This window comes from Caloenas nicobarica, chromosome 22 (genome assembly GCF_036013445.1).
Source record: "Caloenas nicobarica isolate bCalNic1 chromosome 22, bCalNic1.hap1, whole genome shotgun sequence".
Taxonomy (NCBI): domain Eukaryota; kingdom Metazoa; phylum Chordata; class Aves; order Columbiformes; family Columbidae; genus Caloenas; species Caloenas nicobarica.
This window is the reverse complement of record NC_088266.1, coordinates 1,107,289-1,128,125: the sequence shown is the minus strand read 5'-3', so window position 1 is coordinate 1,128,125 and position 20,837 is coordinate 1,107,289. Positions and strand designations below refer to the sequence as shown.

The following is a 20,837-nucleotide window of genomic DNA, read 5'->3' as shown; positions in this document are numbered from 1 at the left end:
CACCTCAGGGCTCCAAATGGCAGCACCAGAATCACCTCAGGGCTCCAAATGGCGGCACCAGAGTCACCTCAGGGCTCCAAATGGCAGCCAGAAGGGTTAATAAGCGGAACAAAAATCTTTGAGAACCCCCTGGGCATAATGTAAGAAGACTAGGCCTAATGTTGCCAGACTAGGCCTGCGCAGGGGCCCTGGGCAGCCCCCCCAGAGCCGGGCCGGCCCCTGCGGCCCCACAGCCCCCGGGGGGAGCAGGGCAGCGGGGGCTCCAGGGCCTTTGCTGTCCCCAGCCGCTGCCCCCGGCTCAGCCCAGCGCTGGGGGGGCCCAGGAGGGGACAGCCATGGGAAAGCACAGCAGACGGGCACGGAAAAGGAACCTTCGCGAGCTTTAATGACCGCTTTCTACCACTCCAACAATTCTTCTTCCAAACTGTCGACCTCGGACAGTGTTGCACCGGAAGCGGGATCCCGGACTTCATCTGCATTCGGCAGAAGAGCAGGAGGTAGCTGGGGAGGATCCCCAGCAGATCCAGTTCCACGTTCAGCGGTGACTGGAGAGAAGAAGCAAGAGCCCATGTCAGTTGGGTGCCCACCTAACAGGACGTGCTCTGTGCTCTGCAGGACAAGCCAGGAACGTCTTTCTCCTGGCTCCAGCTGCCCAGGAATTGCACAGACAAGACTTGCACTCTCTGGCACCCCAGCAAAACCCAACCGCAGCCCCTGCCCCGCCTGAGCGCTGCAGAACCACGTCTGGAGCTGCTCACCTGAGCGCGACGGGCTCCCGCTCCGTCCCCGGCTCTGGCCCAGAGTCTTTGCCTCGCGACGGCAGAGTCGCCGATCGCTCAGGTCCTGCAGGCTCCGTGCTCTCTGCGCGTTGGCATCCAGGTCTCTCCTGCTCTGCTCCAGCTGCTCCTCCCTTGGCTGCTCACGGCGGGTCCCACGAAGCGCTGTTGGGGTCTGACCCCCCCCAGCAGTGGCCAAGCCGTGTGGCAGAAGAGCCACCAGCTCTTGCAGCTCCTGGATTGTGGCTTTGAGCTGCAGAGATATTTGGGACTGCAACTCCAGCTGCGCGGAGAGTTCACACACCTGGATGTGGGGAAAACAACATCTGTCTTAGGCAGAGGGGTCTAAAATCTCCGTGAAACCCAATCTGATGTTTGGATGGAGATCACAGCCGTGAAAACCGCTGGAAAACAATTGTAATGATGGTGAAGCTCAGAATGTCCTCACACAAATCTCTGCTGTGCTTGTTCTCAGCAGATTTTCTTCTCTTCCGGTCACTGAAGGAGAAGAACAGCTCCAATCTAGGAACACGTTCACAGACTCTGTGTACCTTGGCCTTGACCTTGTCCAAGTCCTCTTGCAAGTGGGGGTTCCCTTGCTTCAGGCAATCGTCTTGCTGTGGCCCAGCTGCCAGTGACGCTTCTGCCGGCCGTCCCACTTCTCTCTAGGGAAACAAAGTCACCGGGTACAAAGAAAAAGGTGAGAAGGCAAAATGGGCGTTTTTACTTTCAGTTACAGGTTAATCTACCAAAATCTGTTTTCTAAGGTCATTGCAAAGTGGAGAAATCTCATCTGCTACGGCATCTGCTCAGCTGATGATCCCCAGCCATCCTTGGCCAGGGAAGACAACCAAGGAAATGTCATCTCTTCATGAAGATCTGTTTCCCAGCACGTTCTTCTCAGCAGATGCCGAGACTCTGCCTTCTGGGCTGTTGCTCATTTCTTAACATAATGCTAAAATCGAACGGGATGTCAAGGCAGGTGCTGTGGTCGGGCTGCAGCCCTTTCTCCAGCGATGGGAGGTGACGGTCCCTACAGCCAACTCTGTGTCTCAACCTTTACGCTGCTCTTCTGCTACACAAACGAAAACCGAGGCATGCCCAAGCCTTTCTGCACACGTATGTGTCTATAAGCGTGTCTCAAGGCTTGCCAGAACCTTCCGCAATTCCAGCAAAACCAGGACAAAGAACCAAGCCCGGTGATGGAGTCCCAGGCGCGTGGGTTCTACCCGCTGGTTGTTGGAAGCGCCCGAGAGCCTCGGGAGCTGCTCTCCTCTGGGTCATTCTCGGCCAGCGCTCACCTCACTCCTGTTCTACTATGTCGGCCGGGCACGTGAAGGCGTCACTCACCAGTGGTTCTTGGGCCGCCTTGTTCTGCGCGTCCCCCAGCTGCTGACGGAGCTGAAGGTTTTCACCTTGCAGCTGGGCCACTTGTTCCTGCAGCCCTTCTGCCCTCTGGACGGCATCTTTCCTCTCCTGATCCCGCTGACAGTACAGAGCCTGCCACTCCTGGGACTGCTGCCGGGCCTGGCGTAATTCTTCCGTTGTGCTTCTTAAAGCCACCGTCTTTTTCCCCAGGGCTTTTTTCAGTAGGTTCACTTCTATTTCCAGACGTGTGGCGTTTGTTTTGGCTTTGTTCAGCTCCTCGTCCAAGCGCCCGTTGGCTTCCAGCACCTCAGACACGCGCATGTCCACGTGGAGCCGTTGCTCACAGTCTCTCTGGAACCACCACAAGTCAACACTTTCTGATGTGTGACACCTTCCATGGATCCGGCAGAAAGAGGATGGACCCGACCCCGCTGTCGATTCTGGGGCCCTGGCATCTTCTGCCTGTTCAAAGCCAAAGAACACAAAGGGACAGAACTCAGGAGACCAGCTCAAAAGAGGAGAGAGCGGCAGCATTTCGTACTCGCAGCAGAGGAACTGGGACCAACTTGACGTCAGCTTATAAAGAGTTTTCAACAACTCTGCGTTAGGCTTTGCTCATGGAAAAGTCAGATTTGGCATCAGCGTGCAATATAGCCCTAGAAGGAAGACTCTGCACCAAAATCCCTGATGTTACTCACCTCCGGCCCAGCGCTGTTGCTCTCGTTGGCGCCTTCTCCCAGCCACAGCTCGTCCCGAACCTGCGGCTGGGGCTCGTTGCCATCGCTGCTCCCGGGGGTCAGAGGCGTCACCCGCGCCGTCCTGCGCCGCAGGAACCGCAAGAGCCTTTCCATGGCGCTGCGATGTGCTCTGCTGCGCTGGCCGCTGCCGGGAGCGCTGCCTGCGGGGCCTGGCGGGTGCTGCCAACGGAGGAGCCGACCCCGAGGAGCGGCAGGGACGGGCAGCTGCCTGCGGGCTGAGCCACCACCGGCAGCACCGGATCCACCAGCAGCAAACGCCACCAGCACCGGATCCACCTGCACCAACTACAGCAGCACCAGCTCCAACGCCACCAGCTCAGCAGAACCACCAGCAACCACTGGTACAGGGTCCACCAGCAGCACCAGCACCAGCTTCACCTGTACGACCAGCACCAGCTCTACCAGCTCCACTGGGAGCACCTGCACCACCAGTACAACCAGCACCAGCAGCACCAGCTCCACCAGCAACACCAGTACAACCAGCACCAGCTCCACTGGGAGCACCTGCACCACCAGTACAACCAGCACCAGCAGCACCAGCTCCACCAGTAGCACCAGCTCCACCAGTTCCACCAGTAGGACCAGCTCCACCAGTAGCACCAGCTCCACCAGCGCTGTGTGTGCGGGGCCCGGCCAGTGCCCCAGCTCTAGTGACCGCATTTGCTGACGTCATGGGCGGCTCAGTGATGTCACAGGGCGCTGGGGGGCAGAGGCCGGTGGGGAGGGTCCCCGTGCTCAGCACCTCCCTGCGCACACGGGCCAGACAGGGGGATGTGGGCTCCAGGGTGTTGCTCACAGCCGCTGCTCACAGCTCTTGATGAACCAACAGCAAATGCTGCAGCTCAAGGTGCTGTGAGCTGCACAAACCCCACAGCTGCTCCGAGAGCCCCGTAAAACGCTCCGTGGCAGCGGCTTTTCCTGCGCTGTAAAATACCTGGGAGACTCAACCCAACGCCCGGATCAGCTCAGAGCTGGAATCCTGCTCTGGCTGTTTCAGCCCAGGAAGCTGCTGGGTTTGGAAAGCCAGCAAGTGGTTAGCAGGTCAGAGAGGTTCTCCTACCCCTCTGCTCTGCCCTGGTGAGACCGCATCTGGAATGTTGTGTCCAGTTCTGGGCCCCTCAGTTCCAGCAGGACAGGGAACTGCTGGAGAGAGTCCAGCGCAGCCATGAAGATGCTGCAGGGAGTGGAGCATCTCCCGTGTGAGGAAAGGCTGAGGAGCTGGGGTTCTTGAGCTGGAGAAGAGGAGACTGAGGGGTGACTCGTTCATGGGGATCAATATGGAAAGGGGGAGTGTCAGGAGGATGGAGCCAGGCTCCTCTGGGTGACAACCAGTGATAGGACAGGGGGCAATGGGTGCAAACTGGAACACAGGAGGTTCCACTTAAAGATGAGAGGAAACTTCTTCCTGGTGAGGGTGCCAGAGCCTGGCCCAGGCTGCCCAGGGAGGTTGTGGAGTCTCCTTCTCTGCAGACATTCCAACCCGCCTGGACACCTTCTGTGTAACCTCATCTGGGTGTTCCTGCTCCGGCGGGGGGTTGGACTGGATGAGCTTTTGAGGTCCCTTCCAACCCCTGACATTCTGGGATTCTGTGATATGGGACAAAGGATCCTCTGGAAAAATGAGGTGCTGCCAGCATCCCAAACCCTCTGACACGGCCCTGACACCTGCCTGGCAGTGTCTGGTGTCACAGGGCTGAGTCCAGGGGTGGCCGGGCCCAGTGACAAGGTGCTCTTGGGCCACCAGCTGCCGGCAATCACAGAGTTGTTGTGGTTGGAAAAGCCCCTCAAGCTCATAGAGCCCAACCGTTCCCCACCCCCGGCACTGCCCCATGTCCTGAGAACCTCATGTCCGTCTGTCCAACCCCTCCAGGGATGGTGACTCCAGCACTGCCCTGGGCAGCCTGTTCCAATGCCCCACAGCCCTTTGGGGAAGAAATTGTTCCTAAATCCAACCTCAACCTCCCCTGGCGCAACTTGAGGCCGTTTCCTCTGGTCCTGGCGCTTGTTCCTGGGGAGCAGAGCCCGACCCCCCCTGGCTCCAAGCTCCTTTCAGGCAGGTCAGAGATCAGGAGGTCTCCCCTCAGCTCCTGTTCTCCAGCTGAACCCCCAGCTCCCTCAGCCGCTCCCATCACCCTTGTGCTCCAGCCCCTCACCAGCTCCGTTCCCTTCTCTCAACTCGCTCCAGCACCTCAAGGCCTTTCTCGTCGTGAGGCGCCAAGGACTGACCGCAGGGTTCGAGGTTTGGCCTCAGCAGCGCCCGGTACAGGGGACGGTCCCTGCCCCGGTCCCGCTGCCCACACTCAGCCCGCCCGGAGTTGCGCTGCCCGCTCCCGCTCTCGCGCCCGTCCCGCCTCCCAGCGCCCGCCCCGCCCCCCCCCGCCATTACCGGCGCGCCTTCCGCTTCCACCGCAGCTTCTGCTTCCGGGCGCGGCCGCCGCCATGTCGGCGCTGGCGTTGAACCCCAACAACCCGGTCGTGTTTTTCGATGTCACCATCGGCGGGCAGGTGTGGGACGGGCCCGGCCGGGGCGGGGGGGGAGCGCCGGGTGAACTGGGGGGTCGGGGCACTGAGGGGTTTAGGGGGTCGTTGTGGGGGCGCGGCTGGAGGCACTTGGAGCGGCGCGGGGAGTTTGAGGGGAGCAGCGCGGGGAGGTGTTGGGGGCGGCAGCGGCGCTGGATTTGGGGGGAGCAGAGAGGGGCTGTGAGGGGAGCAGCGGGGGGGAGTTGAGGCGCACAGCGAGGGGATTTGGGGGAGCAGTGGGGTGGGATTTGGGGGAGCAATGGGGGGGATTTGGGGGCAGCAGCAGGGGGATTTGGGGGGAGCAGTGGGGTGGGATTTGGGGCAGCAGTGGGGTGGGATTTGGGGGAGCAATGGGGTGGGATTTGGGGGGAGCAGTGGGGTGGGATTATGGGGGAGCAGTGGGGTGGGATTTGGGGGCAGCAATGGGGTGGGATTTGGGGGGAGCAGTGGGGTGGGATTTGGGGGAGCAGCAGGGGGGTTTGGGAGGTTTGCAGGGAGAGGAGTTTGGGGAACACGGGGGGGATTTGGGGGTGCAGTAGGGGGATTATGGGGGAGCAGTGGGATTGGATTTGGAGGGAGCAGCGGGGGAGTTTGGGGGGAGCAGTGGAGGGGGTGAGGGCAGCAGAGGGGGGGTTTCGGGAGCACGGGGGGATTTGGGGAGCAGCAGGGGGTTTGGGGGGATGCAGAGGGCATTTGAGAAGTGCAGTGGGTGGATTTGAGGGGATCAGTGGGGTTGGATTTGGAGGGAGCAGTGGGGGGTTGAGGGCAGCAGAGAGGGCATTTGGGGGGATGCAGAGGGCATTTGAGAAGTGCAGTGGGTGGATTTGAGGGGATCAGTGGGGTTGGATTTGGGGGGAGCAGAGCGGGGTTTGGGGGAGCAGCAGAGGGCTCAGGGGCTGTGGGGTTCCAGGGCTGTGGGGCAGGGCTGGCAGCGGTGCAGTGGGGGGGTTGCAGGGCCGGGGGTGCAGCAGGAGGCTGTGGGGGTTCCCTGTGTGCTGGGCGGTGGGAGTGGGGCCCAGGGAGCTGATCTGGCCACTTTGTCACCAGGAGGTCGGCCGCATGAAGATCGAGCTGTTTGCTGACGTCGTACCCAAAACCGCAGAGAACTTCAGGTGAGGAGCAGCCGCCGTTCCCCAGCGCAGCTCCCAGCCAGGCTGCGGGGGCTTCACGGTGCAGGAACATCTCTGGTGAGAGAGCCGCTCCCTGCCTCCCCGAACCACAGCACCTGCTCTGCTCCTCTCCCTGTTCCCAGAGAGATGTGACCGAGCAGCACCAGGATCCTTCAGGGGATCCCGTCTGGCTGGAAGGTGACGACTTCAGCCCCTCTGCTCCCTGTGCGGAGCTGCTGATGTCCTCAGTCCATTTATAAAAGGCAGAACCTTAATGTCACGTGAGAGTTCTGAGCTGCTACCTGAAAGCCTCTCACACCAAGAGAGACTTTGAGGTGCTGGAGCGAGTTGAGAGAAGGGAACGGAGCTGGTGAGGGGCTGGAGCACAAGTGTGATGGGAGCGGCTGAGGGAGCTGGGGGTTCAGCTGGAGAACAGGAGCTGAGGGGAGACCTTCTGATCTCTGAGCTGCCTGAAAGGAGCTTGGAGCCAGGGGGGGTCGGGCTCTGCTCCCCAGGAACAAGCGCCAGGACCAGAGGAAACGGCCTCAAGTTGCGCCAGGGGAGGTTGAGGTTGGATCTGGGGAACAATTTCTTCCCCAAAGGGCTGTGGGGCATTGGAACAGGCTGCCCAGGGCAGTGGTGGAGTCGCCATCCCTGGAGGGGTTGGGCAGACGGACATGAGGTTCTCAGGACATGGGGCAGTGCCAGGGGTGGGGAACGGTTGGTCTCAATGGTCCTTAGGGGCTTTTCCAACCAAAATGATTCTATTCTGTGATTCTAAGGATGTGCCACATTCTGCCTCCATGGGGAAAATGAATGTACCCAAATATACCCTGTTTTTTGTGAAACATGGGGCCAGCTCCACATTTGGTGTCTTACAACCTTGGTGTTAAATACCCAACCTCCTCAACTGCAGAAAGTGCAGAGTCTGTTCTGGAATGGAAGTGGGGAGGAGTTGGTGCCGGCTCCTGTTTCACTGGGAGTGTCTCCAATGTAGTGAGGAGTGTCCCACAAAGCAGTGGGTGCATGTTTGCGAGATGCCATCCTCTGTGTCTTCGGGGTTCAGCTGAGGCTCACGCTCTGCTCTTTTTTTGTTTTCCAGGCAGTTTTGTACGGGTGAATTCAGGTAAGTGGGTTACAGAGTCCTTTGGAGCAGCATCACTCAGAGAAGTGGGGTGGGCGAGTAGGAAGAAGCCTCACGTGGAAGTTTCTATGATACCAATACAAAACAAGAGTTACAGAAATCTGCTCTGGTGAAACTGCGACGGGCTCAGTCGGTGATGGAGATGTCAGATTTTCGCTTTTGGGCATGACTTAGTTTGCGCTCAGGTTGCTCTAAAAAGCCCCATCTGCAAATCCCACATGCTTGTGCTGCAATTTGAGTGAGATCCCGTCAAGATGACGGTGTGGATTTTGTAGGAAACCACGGGATTTTATGTGCAGAGCCCACCTGAGGTTTCCCTTGGCCGAGAGCCTGGGGCTGCAGCGCGTGGTCGTGTGTCCAGGCGGCTGGTGACGCACAGGGCGACATTTGGGGACGCAGGGGAGGGTTTGGCATTGGGATATCTTGTGAGCTGCAATGATTTTCCTTTATATTTCCTTGCAGGAAAGATGGTGTACCCATAGGTTATAAAGGAAGCACTTTCCACAGGTAATTATAATTATAAATAGCAGGCTGAGCTAGGCGTGGGTTCGAGTCCTGCCTGGGAGGCATTTGTAGGTCAGGGCTGGTATTGTCTGTCGCTCTGGGTTTTGGGGACTGTCAGACGTTGTACGTTGGTGTCATGGGGAGGGGTCCCTGTTCCTCGTGTGCCAGGACACAGATCGTTTGTGGCATCTGTCACCTTGTCGCTGCCTCTGGTCAAACAGCGATAGCTCCCAGATTGCCCCATAGCAGCACTAATTAACATTTGCTGTAAATTTGAGACTGCAGCATTCACAGACCCGATAACTTCTGTTGCACTGGGACAGAACTCCTTTTTACCGTATTTTAAGCTTCTTGAGGCGTTTTTGTACTGAGAACTAAGTTATTGTTTTACTTCTTCAGGGTAATAAAGGATTTCATGATCCAAGGAGGTGACTTTGTAAACGTATGTACCTCTATGTTCCTTTCGTATTTTCCTATGTGGTATAATCTGCAGTTTAGTCCACACTTACGTCTGGGATCTTGGTCTCTCTTTCTGGGTACCCAGCTGTAACCAGTTTTCCTCGTAGCGTTGCTGCCATCTGACTGTAACAGACTATAGTGCATGTGAAAACAAATCTGGAGTCTTGGGTGAATGTTCCTTCTTCTTCCCAAAATATTTCCTCTCTGAAAAAAAAAACCCCACAGCTGTGCAGCTAAAGGCTTTTCAAACTTGCAAAGATTTTTTTTTTATCCTGTTGTCCTTCTCCTGTCCCCCCAAACAAGAAACCCTCTGAATTTCTACTTGCTTTGTGGAGAGAAACCGTAAGTACAGAACCAAGCGTCTCATGCAAGAGATAGTTTAAGTCAAAACTAACTTTTTGTTAGCGAATTTTCTCAGAAATAGAGAAGACTTTGTGCCCGCAGTGGTAGTCGTGCTCTTGGGGAAGGCTGGAGAACCACTGGGTCTCTTCACTGTCCTAGAACCCATTGAAATTATTTCATTTCTGGAAATGTTAGAAAATATTAGGGGGTGATAAAGCTTTTTTAATACAAAATTTATAAAACTTGGTCATGTGGAAGTCACTGAGTGAACTGGCTGCACAGCAGGGGGCTCGGCCACACCAGGTTTTTATGAAGTCACTAATTTGCTGCTTAAATGTCCCAGGGTGCTTTTTTACTTCCACTGAAGCTCAACAAGTATTACAGATCGCACCAGTGTTTGTGATTTATAAATTACACTTATTATAAAGCCACCTGGGGGGCAGCAATGGCCACGCTGACCACTAAGATGGGGTGTTTGTGTCTGTTTCGGAGACAACAGTTTAGTTAAACCACAGAGAACAGGAGGAAGAGCAGCGAGGGCAGAGCAAAAGCTGTGGAGCTGCACGTGGTCCATCACCGGCGTCTTATTTTCCTGTTAAATTTGGCCTAATCAATAAAGTATATGTTACCTAGAAAGTCAATAAAGGGTGACAGGGTGCAGCAAGGCAGAAGAAATGGGGCTGAAGCGACGCAGAAAGGGAAAATCAACACAGAATGATAAAGCAATTTGGTGTTGGTGCTTCAGCGCTGAAGAAATGACCAATGCAATGGGGAGACTTCATATCTTCCAGCATTTTGCGTCCTGTTCTAGATTTATCTTTATTTCTGGCTGCTCTGATACTCAGCCACATGACATCTGTCTTTCAGATATTTTAAAACCTTCTTTACCTTTTTGTGATTGTTTTTTTTTGCTGTGATTGCTAAAGTCTCATTAGTTGAAGTTTTGTTCTAGAAATCCACTGAGAATATACAAATTGATTTTTGGGGGGGGGAAAGATGATGACAAAATTCCTACTGCTGCAAAATCAGAGAAAACCTGTTGTCTCTGAAAAGGCAGCAGTGAGAGTCTTCGTTGGATGCTTTCTCAACGATAAACAGAAAGGGAAATTACTGTCAGAATAGCAGATTTAACAGCTGGTGCTGGGTACTGCTTGCATAGCCGTGGCAGCTGCCCCTGCGGGTCTCTCCCTGCAGCGTCTTTACGGCTGTTTCGGTGCTTTGGGTGTCACACGGGGGTGTCACAGCGCTGGGCCGAAGGGCAGAGTGGCCTTTCAGCAGCACCATGTGCTGTGTGTTGTACGTGAGACACACGTCGGGATTCTGCAAAGTCCTGAACTCGTGAGCAGCCAGAGCGGGTGGTCTGCGGCTGTGACGGGTGGGCTGTGTTAATTTATCTGTGTTGTGAGATCTGAGTGCTGGGGCGTGGGGTGAGTGTGAGGTGTCTTGGTAAAAAGTGCAGCAAAAATTAGAAACTGTATTTTAGAAACTGTCATAGAATCGTTTTGGTTGGAAAAGCCCCTCAAGCTCATTGAGTCCAACCGTTCCCCACCCCCGGCACTGCCCCATGTCCTGAGAACCTCATGTCCGTCTGTCCAACCCCTCCAGGGATGGTGACTCCAGCACTGCCCTGGGCAGCCTGTTCCAATGCCCCACAGCCCTTGGGGGAAGAAATTGTTCCCCAGATCCAACCTCAACCTCCCCTGGCGCAACTTGAGGCCGTTTCCTCTGGTCCTGGCGCTTGTTCCTGGGGAGCAGAGCCCGACCCCCCCTGGCTCCAAGCTCCTTTCAGGCAGGTCAGAGATCAGAAGGTCTCCCCTCAGCTCCTGTTCTCCAGCTGAACCCCCAGCTCCCTCAGCCGCTCCCATCACCCTTGTGCTCCAGCCCCTCACCAGCTCCGTTCCCTTCTCTCAACTTGCTCCAGACCTCAAGGGCTTTCTTGGTGTGAGGTGATCCCGCCACCCCTCTGCCCGCCATGTTGAGCCCTGAGGTGATTCTGGTGCCGCCATTTTGATCTGTGAGATGAGGGGCCCAAAACTACCCCCAGGGTTCGAGGTGCGTTTACTTATTTCACCTTTTTTGTTGTGCCTGGACTTGGAAGAGGAAAGTGATGTCTGTGTCTTTGCTGAACAAAGACATCACTTCCCTGTTTCCAGTAAAGTCACAGAAAATAAGGTGAAATAAATAAACATACCATCAGCCGACTTTTTCCACACAACCACTTCTGCTTTCCTTGTCACACCAGCCCAAGTTTCTGCATGCCTTTCCTGTTCCCCGCAAAGTCCAGGTGGGTCCGTCCCAAACAGCCCATGGTCTCCATCTCGCCCTGGGAGGTTTGGGCTGAATCCCGACCATCTCCGGGGGTTTCTGCCAACACACGGATGGCAAACGATGCGCCGTGGAGTTAGAAACCAGTCGCTGTTCCTCTTCAGAAGTGAAACACTCTGTTCACTGCTGGTGTATGTTAGGGGCAGGGCAGCTCCCATTTTGGGCTGAGTTTAACCCTGTCCTTTTGCTTGGGGATTTTGAATTGAGTTTTTAAATAGAATTATTGCGTAGCCATTGTGGCAGCACCGCAGCTGAGCGGGCACCTCTCTCATGCAGGGGGACGGCACCGGCGTCGCCAGCATCTACCGGGGACCTTTTGCAGATGAAAACTTCAAGCTGAAGCACTCTGCTCCTGGGCTGCTCTCCATGGTGAGTGTTAAATAATGACATTAGAAGACTCAGAGCTCTTGGTCCTTTCTGTGTGCCCTTCTCCTAAGCACATAAACTCTTTGCAAATCTCCACCGTTGGACGTGGGGTCTCAAAGACCCGCTTTCTAACCACCGGTCAGAAAGTTACTCCTGGGTTAATGAGTTGAGTAACGCAAAGTCCTGACCCTGCAGCGTCTGTTGTTTCTCACCTGGTGCAGTTCTGGGTCGGGCTTTGCTTGATCAGCTTTCAGAATAGTTTAATTCATACGGTTTTTCATACGGTGCCAAGCGGTGGTGGTTTTTTCTTCCCTGATACTGTTATCAAACACTGACCTCAGCAAGGATGAAACAAAGAGATTTGGCAGTTTCAAAGCCACAGCGTTTCCATGGTGTCTTTTATAACACGTGCTTCCTGTTCAACATCGTAGGAAAAACTGCAACCGTTGCGTGTTGCCTGACAGAACAATATGCTGAATTTTGCAATGGAGAGCAAGTGGAGCCCGTGCTTCAGCGTTCCCATCCGCAACTGCTTGTTCTGCAGCTCTTCCAGCTGCCCGGCCCCTAAAACCACTGGGTTTGGGTTTATTATTCATCCAGCACAAAACATGCCGCAGAATGAGGCACATCTTTATTAATCAAGATAGGAACCATTACAATCAACACATTTTTGCCAACGAGAAATAAGTTTGTTTATTCCTGTAGTGTAAAAATCCATGTGTCAGGATTCAATTAACTCTTGGAAAGCATTTTCTGCATCCTGCTGGTTGTGGGAGCATTTTCCCTGCAAAAAGTTGTCGAGATGCTTGAAGAAGTGGCAGTCGGTTGGCAAGAGGTCAGGTGAATGTGGTGGACGAGGCGAAACTTCGTAGCCCAATTCATTCAACGTTTGAAGTGTCAGTTGTGCGACATGCGGTCAGGCGTTGTCGTGGACGAGAATTAGGCGCTTTCTGGTGACCGATGCTGGCTGCAGGTGGTGCAGTTTTGGGTGCATCTCACCAGTTTGCTGAGCGTACTTCTCAGATGTGATGGTTTCGCCAGGATTCAGAAAGCTGGAGCGGATGAGACGGGCAGGAGAGCACCAAACAGTGACCGTGACCTTTTCCTGGTGCAAGTTTGGCTTTGGGAAGCGCTTTGGAGGCTCTTCTCAGCCCAGCCGCTGAGCTGGTCATCGCCGGTTGTTGTATTAAGTCCACTTTTTGTGACATGTCACAGTCCAACTGAGAAATGGTTCATTGTGTAGAAGAAGAGAAAACAACACTTCAAAATGACAATTTTTTTAATTTTCGGTCAGCTCATGAGGCACCCGCTTATCGAGCTTTTTCACCTTTCCAATTTGCTTCAAATGCTGAACGACCATAGAGTGGTCGACGTTGAGTTCTGGTTGACGTTGAGTTCTTTGGCAACTTCTCGTGTGGTTGTAAGAGGATCAGCTTTGATGGTTGCTCTCAACTGGTCATTGTCGCCACCACTCTGCTCCTCATCTTCGAGGCTCTTGTCTCCTTTGGAAAACTTCTGGAACCACCACTGCATGTTAACGAACCACGTTCATTAGCAGTTCCTGGGCCAAATGCCTTGTTGATGTTGTGAGTTTTCTCTGCTACTTTAGGGCGCATTTTGAACTAGAATAAGAAAATAGCTCTAATTTGCTTTTTGTCTAACATCATTTCCATAGCCTGAAATAAATATAAAATAAATGGCAAGTAATAAGTCAGTAGCAAAAAAAAAAAAACACCCCATAAAGCAAGAAAAGCGCATTAATATGATGTATAACATAACCACGCTTATTTATGAATGTATCCAATATCAAACGGTGAATTTTGACAATGCAAAAACCGCAATTCTTTTTGCCCCAACCTAACATTACCAGCTGTGTGTTTGCTCTGGGGTCGTTCTGGTTGTCACAGAGCTTTGAAATATTGAAGCGGACTGAAGTGTTGCTGAGGTGTTTTCGTAGGAGAGCGCAAATCTCTGGGTGTCGCGCTTGGACGTGAATTAAATTTTACACCCGCAAGACACCGTTCTGTGAGCCCTGTGCGGTGATCGTTACCTTTCTCATCCTGATCATTGAAACAGATGTTTGGTTTTTATTCTGAGGAAACCTTTCAGCTTCTTTTTTCAGGAGCGTGTTCTAGAGCCCAGATTTCAGCACAGTCTTATGCTGAACGTGCCTTTTAGAAGTATAATAAGTTCGTGGTGCGGCTCTTGCGTGCGGTGGCACGACCAGAGCTGGTGGTTTCCATGGCCAGCACAGGGTTCTCTGCTGCAGACATGTATCTTGTTTCCTTTGGTTTCTGTAGCAAAAAGCTAAAATAGGCTGGGTCTAGAGCAACAGCTCCTTCCTACTTGAAATGCATCTGCTTTCAGTTTTGGAAAGTCCTCGTCTGTACACGTGTCATATTTTGCCATTCTCAACCCCCAGGCGAACAGCGGTCCCAGCACCAACGGCTGCCAGTTCTTCATTACATGCTCCAAGTGTGACTGGTTGGACGGAAAACACGTTGTGTTTGGTGAGTACCTGTCGCGCAGGGCTGGTGGAACAGCTCCCGGGTCTCCCTGCTCAAATAAACAGCCATGGGCTGCTTGTTCGTCCCCCCTCGCTGTGCCAGCGGCAGCATCTGTACAGCCAGAGCCTCAGATGGGTCATGGTTGAAATTGCAGAACCCCAGGCTGGTTGGGCTGCAGGACTCTGTAGATCCCCCAGCCCAGCGCTGCTCACGCAGGGTCACCAGAGCAGATCACACAGGTCGGTCCAGGTGGGTTTGAGTGTTTCAGAGAAGGAGACTCCACACCCGCTCTGGGCAGCCTGGTCCAGGCTCTGGCACCTCCCAGCAAAGAAGTTTCTCCTCATGTTCACATGGACCCTCCTGTGTTTCAGTCTGTGCCCGTTGCCCCTCACCCTGGCGTTGGGCACCACTGAACAGAGTCTGCTCCGTCCTCTGACACCCCCCCTGAGATATTGATCCCATTGATCAGATCCCTCTCAGCTTCTCTTCTCCAGCTCAACAGCCCCAGCTCTCTCAGTCTCTCCTCAGCACAAAGATGCTCCAGACCCCTCAGCATCTTTGTAGCTCTCGCTGGACTCTCTCCAGTAATTCCTTTGTCCTTTTTAAACTGAGGAGCTCAGAACTGGCCCCAGTTCTGCAGATGGGGCCTCCCCAGGGCAGAGCAGAGTGGAGGAACAACCTCCCTGACCTGCTGCTCACACTGCTCCTCACACACCCCAGGTACCATCGGCCTCTTGGCCGCACGGGCACATTGGTGACTCACGGTCACCCTGTTGTCCCCCAGAACTCCCGGGTCCTTCTTGGCAGAGCTGCTTTCAGCAGGTCAACCCCAACCTGTACTGGTGCTGGGGGTTGTTCCTCCCCAGGTGAAATGAAACATTTTTTCCCTGGTTAGCTTTAATCCGGATCCATTCCTTGGTTGGTGTATCATACATAAATCCTTGTGCCAGTGCACTGAGTGGACCCCTTTCTTCTCCGTGGTCAGAGAGAACTGAGCTTTCAGCAGAGTTTTTAGATAATAATTCAATGAAACCACATCTGCTAACTCTTCTCATCCGCCACTTGTGCTGGAGGATTTCAAGGATGCAGGTGCTAAGCCCATGTCCTGCTTACTCCTTCCTCCGATTCCCGAGTAACACCGATACTGTTCACAGCCTTTTTTGCATCGTTACAAAGGTTGCATGTTGGAGAGCTGGTTCACGCTGTGTTTTAGCACGGCTGGCATCTCAAAACTGTGATTTTTCTGCTTGTGCCCCCCCTTGCAATGGGGAAGTGTTCTTAATCTATTCTGAATGTGGGAAATGTTTTCAGGGGGATTGTTTCCTTTATCAGTTCAGAGATCGGTAATCAACCCCAGTGTGCCCAGCAGCTTCACGCTGCACAGGACTTTTCAGGAGGAACAAAAACACACGAACTTGTGATGTGTGAGGGGGTGAAGGTGAAAACTGGCCATACTGAAGTGGTTATATTTTCTCATTCTAGGTAAAATTGTCGATGGGCTGTTGGTCATGAGAAAAATTGAGGTAAGTTGAATTCACTTATTTCTCTGTGAACGTTCACAACGGAAAGTTGTGTAGAGGATTAACAAGGGTTGTTCTGTTCTCTCCCGCTGTCTGTTTGCCAGATACCAGGGAATACCAGTGTTGATAACTGGTATTATCGGTTGTCATCGCTATAAAATAGCAGGAAATCTTCCGAGGCCCAGGCGGTCACGCAGATTGGGTTTGGGAACGCTGTGCTCTCGTGGCGGCTGGTCAGTCTTTGAGTGGGGATTGTGTTCTCGTGGCTTTATTTGCGACGCTTTGCATTTGTTCAGGAAGCCGGATTGCAAAGCTGTTCCATCAGCAACTCGGACGGGCGTGAGCGGATCACGTTGTGCCATTGCCTGGGGTTACTCGGTGGATGCTAAGTCATCAGTTCTGCTGATCTGTGATCAGCATGTTTAATAAGAAAAATTAAATCTTCTGGTGGGCTTCCAGGAGCTGGAGATAAATACGCTCACTGAGGGGCAAATTCAGGGAAATAAGTGATAGATTCATGAAAGAACAGCCGAATCCAGCAGAAGGAGAGGTTCAGGGTGGCTTTGTGACCGTCTCATACTTGGATTCCCCTTCTGTACCAACCCAAGTTTGCTTTGCTTGTAACAGCTGTAATTAGTAACTTTAAAGATTTAAGCCAGAGCAGCCTCTAGCAATGTGGTGCCGGCTGCATCTCGTGAGGAGCAATCCCATTTTCGCTCTGTCCCTTCCCTCCCGCTCAAAGAGTCAGGCTCTTCTCCATGTCCCAAACCTCTGCACACACAGACGTCACTGGCTCATCGCCGGGCCTGTTGTCAAAACACTCGAGGGTGCATCTGTGTTACCCAGAGCTGTGTCCAGAATTCCCTGTTCCCTGTGTCACACAGACACCTTGGAGCTGGTCCTCAAGTCCTGTCGCTCACTGGATTCACTGTACTTTTATTAGGTTTAACATTATATATTTGTTTGTCCCCAGAATGTGCCTACGGGTCCAAATAACAAACCCAAGCTGCCCGTTGTCATCTCTCAGTGTGGAGAAATGTAAAGCGATGGAACAGAAATGCGGTAAGTCCCTGTTGTGGTTTAACCCGAGCTGGCAATGCAACCACGACAGCCGCTCGCTCACCCCCTTCCCCGCCCCCGCAGTGGGGGAGAGAATTAAAAGGGAAGCGAGAAACTTGGATTGAGATAAACACAGTTTAATAAAATAACAAAATACTAATACACTACTAGTAAATATATATAAAAATAATAGAAATAAAAGATACTCAAGGCAATTCCTCATGAACTCTGTTGACTACTGAGCAGCCAGTCCCAGTGAGCAGCACCCGGTCCCCAACAGTGGAAAAAAAGAGGAAAAAGGCAGAAAAGCCCAGAGGCCTCTGCAAAATGGCAAAAGTCCGGGCTAAACGTCCTGACCAAAAGTTCCTGGCTACCCCCAGAGAGAGAAGAACCAGAGGGATCAGTAGAGCCACAACCAGAAGTTCCCAACTCTCCTTAAATAATTAGCATGATGCTAATGGGATGGAATAGTCTTCTTGATCAATCTGGATGTCAGTCAAGCTCTGCCCCATCTCTGCCTCGCTGCCTCACACCTGTGGGCAGAGCTCAGCGTGTCCTTGGCTCTCAGACCAGGGCAATTCAAAACATGAACTCTGTGCTGGGCTGTTATCTGCTTGGTCTCAAACTCAGTCCAGATAATGACCGTGCTAGCTAGGAAAAAGAAAGGTTTCTAACTGCATGAAGAAAATTAACCTGTTTTCAGGCAAACCAGCACAGTCCCCATCTTCCCAGGCACCCGGAGCAATTGAGCTTGGGGTTGCTCTGCTCTGTGCTTTTCCTTGACTTATTTTTGCATTTAAGTCTGCAAAGAGCTCACTCGGCTCTGTCAAACACCAGAAAATGCTTCTCTAACAGTGTTAGTTTTTTGCCACCTCAACTCCCTGCGCTGGGTTCCCCCGAGCTACAGCAGCACCCGAGGCAGCGCCGGAGGGATCTGATCTTGCAGCTGCCATCAAGGAGACAATGGGGCTGCGGAAGCTGAGCCTTGGGTGGGCTTAGGCTGCTGTGAATCCTCTGTTTGCTGCAGAGAGCGGAATATCCGTGAGGGAAGAGGAGAGGAAGAGGATGGGGAGAGGAGAGGAAGAGAAGGAGGAGGACTCAAGCCTCCTTGCTCAGTACAGCTATGGAGGGCCAAGAAATTATCACGTTACGTAGTCTTAACTTGGAAAAAATCCCGCTGTCCTCATGCAAAGGCAGATGTTTCCAGCAGTTACTAGTATTGAGGTTTCATTTGGGTTAAACCGGTAGGCTCAAGACAGAGCTCAGGCTCATGCACAGTATTCTGTTTCCATTTGTCCACCCACTTCACCATAAAAAACACAAGCATTTAAACAAATCTGTCTAGATTTCTATGTGTCAGGCTGCAGCTTGTCAGAAATCTGCTGTATTAGCCTTTTGGTTGCTGATTTTTCAAATTTCAGCAGGCGGGCACTGACAGAAGCAAATCCCCACCATTTTTGACCTTCTATCAAATGATTTCCAAAGACATCTGGAGTTGCCTGTGAGGACACGTCCGCGTCCCTAACAAAGTCTTTCAGATCTGCAGCGCTTCAACCCCTGGGATCTCCTCTTGTTAGATGAAGTAACAACAGGGAATGTGATCACTATTTCATTTCCCCAGTACTTCTGGTGGCTTTTGAAGACAGGGACAACCTTGCGAACAGACTTTCCTGCAGCCGGGCAGAGCTGTGCTGGTGGGTCGGCTCCCCTTTAAGGTTGTCCTCAGGCCCAGACTTGTTGATCATTTTTATTTCGAGCACATGAGCTCTGGCCAGCATCAAACTGCAGACAGGTGGCTTCTCATTTCTGGTGCTGCTTTGCTTGATTTCCCGGCCAGCTCTGAGGAACCACCTTTCTGCACCGGCTGCTTCTCAGCTGCCTGTAGACAAGAGCGGCTTTTATCTTACCCAGCTTCAGGCAGCTAAAGCAGTTACTTGTCGAGATCCTTTTAAAATCAGGCAGGAGAAGCAGGTGCTGTGGGTTTTAGGTTCAGAGGTAGATGCAGAAGATGTGCGGAGAGCTGGGGGGACCCCGAGTTCTGTAGCTCAGGGCTGATGTGAGCTGGTGAGTGCAGTGAAGAGCAGTCCCTGCAAACCACTGTAGGGGCAGCTGGAGTCACTGCCCAGCCTGGGGATGAGTTGGGAGCAGCTGCCCAGAATATCACAGAATCGTTTTGGTTGGAAAATCTCCTCAGGACCATCGAGTCCAACCATTCCCCACCCCTGGCACTGCCCCATGTCCTGAGAACCTCATGTCGGTCTGTCCAGCCCCTCCAGGGATGGCGACTCCAGCACTGCCCTGGGCAGCCTGTTCCAATGCCCCACAGCCCTTTGGGGAAGAAATTGTTCCCCAGATCCAAACTCAACCTCCCCTGGCGCAACTTGAGGCCGTTTCCTCTGGTCCTGGCGCTTGTTCCTGGGGAGCAGAGCCCGACCCCCCCTGGCTCCAAGCTCCTTTCAGGCAGGTCAGAGATCAGAAGGTCTCCCCTCAGCTCCTGTTCTCCAGCTGAACCCCCAGCTCCCTCAGCCGCCCAGCCCCTCACCAGCTCCGTTCCCTCCTCTCAACTCGCTCCAGCACCTCAAGGCCTTTCTTGGTGTGAGGGTCCCAAAACTGCCCCCAGGATTCGCGGTTTGGCCTCCCCATTCCCAGCACAGGACGGTCGCTGCCCTGGGCCTGCTGGCCACACCAGTGCTGGTCCCAGCCAGGATGCTGGTGGCCTCTTGGCCACCTGGGCGCACGCTGGCTCATGTTCAGCCGCTGGCACTAACACCCCCAGGGCCTTTTCCAGCCGCTCTTCCCCGAGCCTGGAGCATTGGTGGGGTTGTTGTGACCCAAGTGCAGGACCCGACACTTGGCCTTGTTGAACCTCAGACAAGCGACCTCAGCCCATCGACCCAGCCGGGCCAGATCCCTCTGCGGAGCCTCCTGCCTACAGCAGATCAACACTCCCACCCAGCTGGGTGTCAGCTGTGAAATTACTGACGGTGCACTCGATCCCTTCATCCAGCCCATTGATGAAGAGCTTAAACAGAACCTGAACTGACTTGTTTCTTCTCCGTTCCAGTGCTCCTGCCCCGGCGGTCAGGCCTGTCCTGGCTCCCTGCGCTTCCAGCTCCAGCCAGTGCCCCCACAGCCCTGTCTGCAGATCCACGCTCTCGACATTCTCCTGACATTATTTAATAATCGGCCTCTATTTTTTTTTTTTTTTTACATTTTTGGAATGTAAATAAAGAATTTTGCTAAGTACGTGTGCAGCACGCATCAGTTCACGTGCTGGAGAAGGGATTTTTTTAGGCGAGAAGGGCTGCGGCATCTTTAGCAACGTGCGTTATTCGCTGTGTGGTGTCGCGGGACGTTGCTGTTGGGCATCGACAAAATGGGGAATGAGGGGCGAGAGGCACACAGTGGTCCCGAGCTCCACCGGCTCCGTTCCTCGGGGTGTAATTACGGCTGCTGGGCAGAGAGGGGCTTGGGGATCTCCGGAACCTTTCTGCCCGCAGCATTATTGAAACACAGTCGATTTATATGGCACAAAGATTGCATCAGTGTGATTTTGCTGAGCACTGATGTGGGTTATGTTGTAAACTAGCGTTTGTAAAACACCTCGTGAATACCACAGAATCATTTTGGTTGGAAAAGACCTTTAAGATCGAGTCCAACCATTGACAGTCTTCACATCCAGCTGCTGGAAGGATGATGCCTGAGCTCAGCAGAACATGGTGGCTTTTGTCTGGAAAGCTTTTAATAACATCCCACACACATTTAAGTATCATGTTTGCATGTCCACGAGGATGAAGTTTTAGAGGCCCTATTATTTAAATGGCTTTTAACTTCATGATGCTGAGAACATTTAGAAGTGAGTATATTCATTAGTATGAACTTCGGCATAAGTGAAACTACATTTATCCGCGTTCAAGTTCAAATTAAATTAGTAAAAGAAAGGAAACTCATAGGGACTTCATGCTAACAGTGCAATACCTTTAATTTTCTATTTACCTGTAGACTGTCGATAAGGGCAGCAGCAAACAAAAGAACATATTTTTAAAATCAGTACCAAGGCCTCATATTTGTTCTGAAACT

General features: G+C 53.1%; 2 protein-coding genes across 4 annotated transcripts; one reads left to right on the top strand and one right to left on the bottom strand.

The window, feature by feature from the left end:
- Positions 1–418: 418 nt before the first annotated feature.
- On the bottom strand, positions 419–3,019 carry LOC135997524 (coiled-coil domain-containing protein 144A-like). Its single transcript, XM_065650167.1, has 4 exons — positions 2,843–3,019; positions 2,127–2,606; positions 759–1,441; positions 419–545 (listed from the first exon to the last, which is right to left on the bottom strand). The coding sequence occupies exons 1-3, from the start codon at positions 2,993–2,995 to the stop codon at positions 1,163–1,165; spliced, it is 912 nt and encodes a 303-aa protein (XP_065506239.1). The 5' UTR covers positions 2,996–3,019; the 3' UTR covers positions 419–545; positions 759–1,162.
- Positions 3,020–5,299: 2,280 nt separating this feature from the next.
- On the top strand, positions 5,300–19,987 carry PPIH (peptidylprolyl isomerase H). 3 transcript variants are annotated; one of them, XR_010607456.1, is made up of 11 exons: positions 5,300–5,407; positions 6,470–6,534; positions 7,634–7,657; positions 8,138–8,182; positions 8,579–8,621; positions 11,582–11,674; positions 14,094–14,181; positions 15,661–15,701; positions 16,672–16,760; positions 18,179–18,451; positions 19,822–19,987. XR_010607456.1 is itself a non-coding variant. In XM_065650202.1 (10 exons), the coding sequence occupies exons 1-9, from the start codon at positions 5,342–5,344 to the stop codon at positions 16,738–16,740; spliced, it is 534 nt and encodes a 177-aa protein (XP_065506274.1). In that variant the 5' UTR covers positions 5,300–5,341; the 3' UTR covers positions 16,741–16,760; positions 19,822–19,970. The 3 variants fall into 3 exon arrangements, 1 of the variants encoding a protein (XP_065506274.1); XR_010607455.1 differs by having other exon boundaries at positions 18,182–18,451; positions 19,822–19,986; XM_065650202.1 differs by lacking the exon at positions 18,179–18,451 and having other exon boundaries at positions 19,822–19,970.
- Positions 19,988–20,837: the final 850 nt, after the last annotated feature.